Source organism: Onychostoma macrolepis, chromosome 03 (genome assembly GCF_012432095.1).
Source record: "Onychostoma macrolepis isolate SWU-2019 chromosome 03, ASM1243209v1, whole genome shotgun sequence".
In the NCBI taxonomy this organism is placed as follows: Eukaryota; Metazoa; Chordata; class Actinopteri; order Cypriniformes; family Cyprinidae; genus Onychostoma; species Onychostoma macrolepis.
The window spans coordinates 30,865,013-30,872,104 of NC_081157.1; the positions used below are offsets into that span (position 1 = coordinate 30,865,013).

At 39.1% G+C, this 7,092-nt stretch overlaps 1 protein-coding gene across 2 annotated transcripts in view; it reads right to left on the reverse strand.

Moving 5' to 3' along the window:
• The window catches only part of epn2 (epsin 2), a 30,800-nt gene extending 25,098 nt beyond the window's left edge, over window positions 1-5,702 (reverse strand). Inside the window, exons 1-2 of one of the 2 annotated variants that reach the window (XM_058769340.1) lie at window positions 5,349-5,702; window positions 835-1,625 (exon numbers count right to left, since the gene is read on the reverse strand). In XM_058769340.1, coding sequence (XP_058625323.1) covers window positions 835-1,429 — 595 coding nt within the window. In that variant the 5' untranslated portion in view covers window positions 1,430-1,625; window positions 5,349-5,702. The remainder of the gene's footprint in view (window positions 1-834; window positions 1,626-5,348) is intronic. The other variant, XM_058769339.1, reaches the window with a different exon arrangement.
• Window positions 5,703-7,092: the final 1,390 nt, after the last annotated feature.

The following is a 7,092-nucleotide window of genomic DNA, read 5'->3' on the forward strand; positions in this document are numbered from 1 at the left end:
ACGTTCCTCAAAATAGCATTTATGTTCAGCAGAAGATACTTATTCAGGTTTAAAGCAACTTTTGAGTGAGTAAATGGTATAAATATAAAACACTTTTTATTTTGGGGTTAATTATTCCTTTAATGTTAATAAAACACCAAAACACAGAAAAATCACTCACTACTCTTGACTGAAAAACGTTAATCGGTTGATTAACGGGAACGGGAAGTTGATTTAATAGGAATCAATCTATATAGTGATTTATTTTTACATTTGTTGATTCAATTTCTTGAATGCTCCTGCTAAATACACCTATTGTACCTGAAAATAAAACACTCTTTTATTTGTATATTACGTGTATTTGTAATGTGTATCTTTTGTTCTCATTTTTTAACAACAAAGATAAAATAATGATAAAGATTTTTATCTTCGCCCACTTTGGCCTAAATATCCATCATTCTTTTTTTATTTTTTTGTTACCTTGAAAGGCTTTGTCTTTATAATAGGGAAATTAGTTTGGCTGTAATGCTCAAACAACTTGCAAAATAGTAAAACCAACATGACAAAGAATCGTGATAAAATCGTGAACCGTGACTTTTCCAAAAAAATATCGTGATATGATATTTTTGCCATATCGCCCACCCCTACCATCAACTAATGGAATCCTTTTGGGGTCCTACAGGGACTTGATTCAACAAGATGACACTGGCCTCTTGCATGTTTGTTTATTAAATATTTCAGCTAATCTAACTTGGCTTCAGCTGATCAAAATATTTAACACAGTTTTCCATATTTAAAACCATTTTATCCCACAGTTAGCAATGCCTGGCAAGTTAACAAGCTAAAGAAACTTACATCCATGATATGATGCAGGTGAGCCCTCAGACTTGCCATACTCCTCTGAGTAGCTGGTAGAGAGGTTGGGCTGGCTGGAGCCACGGCCGAAGCTGATCTGATTGTTGCTGCCCACACTGGTGGCCACCTGTGCCATGCGCTCCTTAGTCTTCAGTGCCTGAGAGCGTTCACCCTTCAGACGGTCATCATCCTTCAGTAGCACGACCAGCTGCTTTGACTTCTCTCTGACATTGATGCCTTGGTCTTTGCCGTCCCGATCGATATACTGGAAATCTTTCAGCGTCTGTATGGCAAAGATGTTCTCTTTGCACTGCAGGGCCACTCGCTCGGAGCCCGTTTTGATCAGGTAGTCCAGCAGTGTCAGGGCCTTGTACACATGCCGCCAGTTCTTTCCGTGGTCATTCAGCCTCTTCCAAATCATGCTCATTATCTCCGAAAAGGCCACCACATTGTAAGTGAGGTCGGCGATCTCTGACATCAGAGAACTGGAGGGGCCCCACGGGTCATTGGAAGTCGCTTCCCTGACCTTCTTCTCCGGCTCTGAATAGTTATTTACCACATTTTTCATCTGTCTCCGAATAGTTGAGCTTGGCATGGTGGCGTGTAGTGTTAAAATCCTTGAGAATTAAAATTAAAAAATTCAGTTTCGCTTAAAAAATTAAAAATGAAGTCTGTTGTGTAATAGTTCGAACACACGTTCTCCGTTTGAACAGTTTCTCTGTGTTACTCTGTGCCTGTTAAAACCATTTCCACAGAGAGAAGGAAGCCAGCTCGATGAATTCCTCCATTACCTGAAACACAAAACCAAAATGTCAGACAGAAACGGAAAAGGTTCAAACCAGAATCCAGTAATAGTTGCTAAGCACAGTTAGACTGCATAAAATCTAGTGCACATAAAAACAGTAAAAGCAATTATCATGTTCGCTTTTCTTTCCACAAACATTAAACGAAAAGAAAGTGATCGTGTTGATAACCATGGTAAATTGCACAATGTGCATACAGAAGTTTAATGGTCCATTACCAAACTACACTTGCATCTCATTCAGTCAATACCACAGTTCAGATAAAGAGAAATGGATCACAGCTGTTCACTTTTCAAAGCATCATACCACCCAGGTACACGTGGAGTAAAGCGTAACTGTGTACACACAGAAGGGCGGCTTAGTGTGTGAAGTGCTTCCTATTACTCATCTTTTACGGTAACAACACTCATGTGGGAAGACATCTTATTTCCCAAAAGTAATTGCACCATACCATGCTCTCCATTACAGTATGGCATGTAAAATCAGTCTATGCTTTAACTCAGCAGTCAGCACAAATGTTGCATCAAAGTCATACTAAATATAAGTTTCCTGTCCTGAGCACACAGTGACGCTTCAATCGCCAAGAAACCATCTCAACCCATCCCATAAATTCATTAAAAGCTACTGAAATGTGACTCCTGCTCTCCCACGGAGGAGCCAATAGAGCGCTGCCTTACGAGCAACCCCCACTGCCGCTCCCCCAAGCCTGCATACACATGAATACAGCCGTGGCCTAATGAAACATCTGCTGCTTTAATGACCAATTCAGGCCCAGCACATCAGAGGAAGAGAGGGGCAACTGTATCACTACCGGAACAAAGCTCCAGTGGCTCTCACTGTGACGGGGGCCCAGGAAGCCAGCACACAGGCCCGGGTCTGTGCAAGGATGGCCTCCTCCATACTAAAAGAACAGGTCTGGCAATGTCCTGCCAATATCAAGGAGTCTCAGTGATCGGTCTTGAAGCAGAGCCAGAGACCTAGCATAGCAAGTCCTGTGAGCAGCACTGGCTCTCTGTTTTCTACTTCAAGAAGACATAAAAACCTGTCCAGGAAATCGGCTGAAGTAATACTAGGACACTTTAAAAGATGTAAATGCTTCAAGAGTCCCAAAGAGCCTGATCTGCTTCTATAAAATACAGTTTTGACAACATCCCTCTTGCACTACATGGAAATGCTGCTATAAATTTATTTTGGGGAATTGGCAGTGTTTTATCAACACCAGATCGCTACAGAACTTCCTTATTCTGAGAACTGTTGAATACCTCCTCGAAATCACCTTCAATATTTGGTTAACAATATTTTCCAACTTAACAGCAAAGAGAATGGAGCAGATTTTGTTTGCAAGCTAAATTTTACCTTTGCCAAAACCAAGGTTTAAAAAAAAATAGTAATTTTAGTTAGCATAATTAGCGGCAATACACAATGAATATTCACAATGTAAAACAAGATGCGGAAAGCTGATTGGAAAAAGTGTAAGGTCTCTACCATATAAAAACCGAAGACCCAATTAAATGGTTTGACTGGCACGGTTTTCTTTCCTGTGTTGATGTATTTCCTATTGAAACAGGTGGTTTGGGTACAACATACTTTATTTTTTAATTATGTCACATCAATGAGTAATCATTCACTATTTGGCTACTCAACTACAGGGGAGGGGACTTCTCATTCCAGACCACATCTGATTGGAAAACAATATGAGCAGCACAAAAAAGGTTTTCAATATTTTTGGCCCATTTTCCCAGAAGTGAAAGACTTGTTCTTTCTTTTTTTTAATTTCACGAGAACAAAAAAACAACCCTAATGCAAATCGCATACAGGCACTAAAACGAAAATCAGCCTACACCACATAGGCCATATAATATTGGCAGCAAAAAGCCAAGAATCATGGTGACCTTGCTGCACACAGCAACTGCTTTGACCTATTCCTCCAACATTTGACATGCGCAGGCCATGCTGATCCATGACAGGCCGCATGACACCCATGCAATGAATACTAATCCTGCATAAGAAACAGCAAGAGCAAGTTCTGCACAGCTGTGAAGGACAAGTTACCCTGATGTGACTCAATCCAAACAAAAGACGAGCATGGCAAGTACCAGCATGTCTCATGTCTTTAAGGATCCATTGTGGAAACACTTAAGGAAGGGTGTGTGGTGGCAGAGCGAATCCAACAGCGAAGAAAAAGCAGGTGTTAAGATTTTGCATGCTAAAACACTACAAGAATTAAGAGGTAGAATTAGGGGGGAAATACACACATATCTTGAATTACTCCATAGAAGTCAGGCCTGCAGGGTGAACTGAAAAATGTGGCTGTTATATAAGCCAGCACTTGTGAGAACGGGCTTCTACTCACAGGTAAACCAGCCGGTCCTGCCACTTCAAGTCAACTGCTTCCTATACATAATACTACAGAAATCGCTCAACATCTCATGTATTCAATATTCTAGCAAGAAATCAGTAAGAAAAGACGTGACAAAAGGTAACTCCACTTTGGTGGCTAAATAAAGGCAGATGATCGGCTCTTACTGTGCTGTCCTCTAGAGACTCTGTCTGTCTAATTACAGGAAGCAAAACATTAAAAGATGAAGATGCATATGCTGCAGAAATTGATCACAGAAACAACAGACAACGGTTCCCCTCAATCACGGGTGTGTCCAGCAAGAGATCAGAGGAGGAACTGAGAGAAATATGGGGATAAAACCGTTCTGGTCATACTGTCAACAATCTTTGTAGTGTAGACAAAAACTCGTCAAACCACAAATCCGTCTTTACCAAAACTTAAGCAACAGATTTGTGACTACACAGTAATCTCACAGACAAACCTTCGACAAACTAATCTAAGAGTACCATAAATGTAAACAGAGCAGAAATTGTGGTGAATATCTCAAGAACGGATTGAATAAACCAAAGTAAAGTCGTGGTAAAATATTTATATAAGATACTATAGGTAGAGGAAACACAATAGACCAAGATTACAGAAGTGAATAGAAAACCTCAGTTTACAACTCCATTTAAATATATATCCGTTACACAAACACAAATAATCCCAACGAGGCTTGTTAACAGCATTTAACCAAACAAGGCCGGTTACAAATGTATAAAAGTACATTACCGAGCTAACTTTAGCACAACCAAACTAATAAAATGAACTATTTTAGGGACCAAAATACAAAACAAACCTAGGCTTAACTGCCCTTGTATATTTTTAAAACGTATAAAGCAACATTAACGACTTTAGTCCGTTTCGACCTAACGTTAAGGTTTAAGTTAATTGCTAACTAGCAAGCTACAGAAACCACGACGAAAGTTTCGTTAACTATGAGAACTTTTTAAAAACTAAACTAATTTATGTTACTAATGCAATGTTGTTGAAAATGTTGTAAGACTCAGCGCATCCAAACTGTGGTGGTTTGTCGTCTTATTTTTAGGGACACCGACTCTTTAAAAGCTGTAAAGTGAGTTTAAGTATTAGCCGTTTAGGCTAGCTAACTGAGGCTATGCTCCGACTAACTTGCTAATTTAATCAAATATCGCTCTAATTCCTCTCAGACCGCAAAGGAAACCGAGCTTTATCGTAGACTTCACTTTAAATAAATTGTTTAAGCAAAAACGACCAGAATTAGTTACACCTCAAGCCGAAATGTGTGTGGTGCTCGGTGGAGATATCGCCACAGTGAGAGAAGAGACTAGAAAACAAAAACAGTAACTTACCAAACCTCCGGTGCCGATGATGGCCGGGGGTAACACCCGGCATAAGTACAAACTACTCGTGTGAGAGATATAGAAACTTTACTTTCTAAGACACGGTCGAGGTGTGTGTTGATGTGAGCGTCAGTGTTAGTGTGCTGGGCTTGTGTGTGTGACACCCACAGCGTTCAACATGGCGCTCTGTCTGCACATTCATCCTCCTCCGAGGGGCGAGACAAGCCAAAGGGTGTGACCAAACTCACTGGGCTTCATTCTTAAAACTCTTTATTTACCAAATATCACCGCTGCGAGACTCTTTACGGCCATGAAAGCCAACCAAGACACCCGTTAAACGGTGTTCTACTAAAATGAGTGTACACTTTCCGTCATCGTGAGATAATGTGCTCTTGAATTACCGAAACCGATCAAATCGGCGGAATGTGGCCCCCAAGTGGGCTTATATTGGAGACATCTGACTGTGACCCAGAGGTGGAATGTTTCTAGGAAATAAACTTCACGTTCTCGTCGTGTTTAAAATAGCTCTGTCTCAGAAGATGTACAGAGTGGACGATTGCAATAACAGCAAAATATTGTGCAATAACGTTCCCCTTTGTTGTACAAAAATGTAAAATAATTTCCACCAAAACACAACGATTATGGTTAATAATAATTATTTTATTACATTACATTACATTATTGCATTACATTACATTACATGGCTACTACCATGTTACCACAGTTTAACTGTACTAAATAGTATTTTTTTTTTTTTTTTTTAAATAGATATGGAGGGATGATGTGGAAGTTATATAGCCTATATAACCCCTCGGTAGAAAGGTAGGTCCATCTTCGGGCCCTTAGAATCCCCCTTACGGCGCCCCTGTATAGGTAATATATTTTAAACTGTTCTTTTGATGAAAGAAATAACAGTATGTAGCCTAAGTAAGTGAGTAAATAAATACATTATTATTTTTAGGCTATTAATGTTATTAAATATAATTAATATAAAATGGTTTAAATTAATGCCATTTTAGATGGTTTTGCTTTGAATAGACAGACTTATACGCATAGACTTTGGTTTCCCTGTCAAACCAGACAATTACCAAATACAGACAAAAGACACTTGAGGTTTATGAACTTACTTGGACCCAGATGTAACAGCAAAAATATTAGAATGAACTTAATTTGATTCTTTTTAGTAACTGGTGATATTTTACTAAACATAATATATGTGTCACAATGTAAATCTTCTATTTGACTAATTATTGGACACAGTTCAACACATAAAAGCAGGATTTTTAGTGAAATGTGAAGCATACCTTAGACTTGAGGTTTTCTAGACTAGATAGTATTGACACGAGTTGAGCAGTAAGGGGCAGCATGGTGCAGATTTTCCTTCTCGTGGTACTGAAGACGCGTGTAATGATAAATCCTTTTTGGTGAAAGTGAAGTGAAACAACTTCTAAATCTGTGTACAATCATTATAACTACAAATCTTAGTATTGTCATCTCATTAATTACAATATGTGGGGAAAACAATAATGTCGTTCTCCTCTAAAAGTGTTCAAACCCTGTCTTTGATTTTAAAAGAGCAGTGTGGTCCCTTTCATGATGTCTGCATTTATTTCTGCATACAGTCCGCATGTGACATCCCACAGTGAAGCAAAACAGTAGTTTCCATTTTGCAATGTAGAAATATTTCCCAATCTAAATAATTTCCCTCACATGACTTCTAGACATAAAATGGCATTCCTCTTGTTTCTTTTGC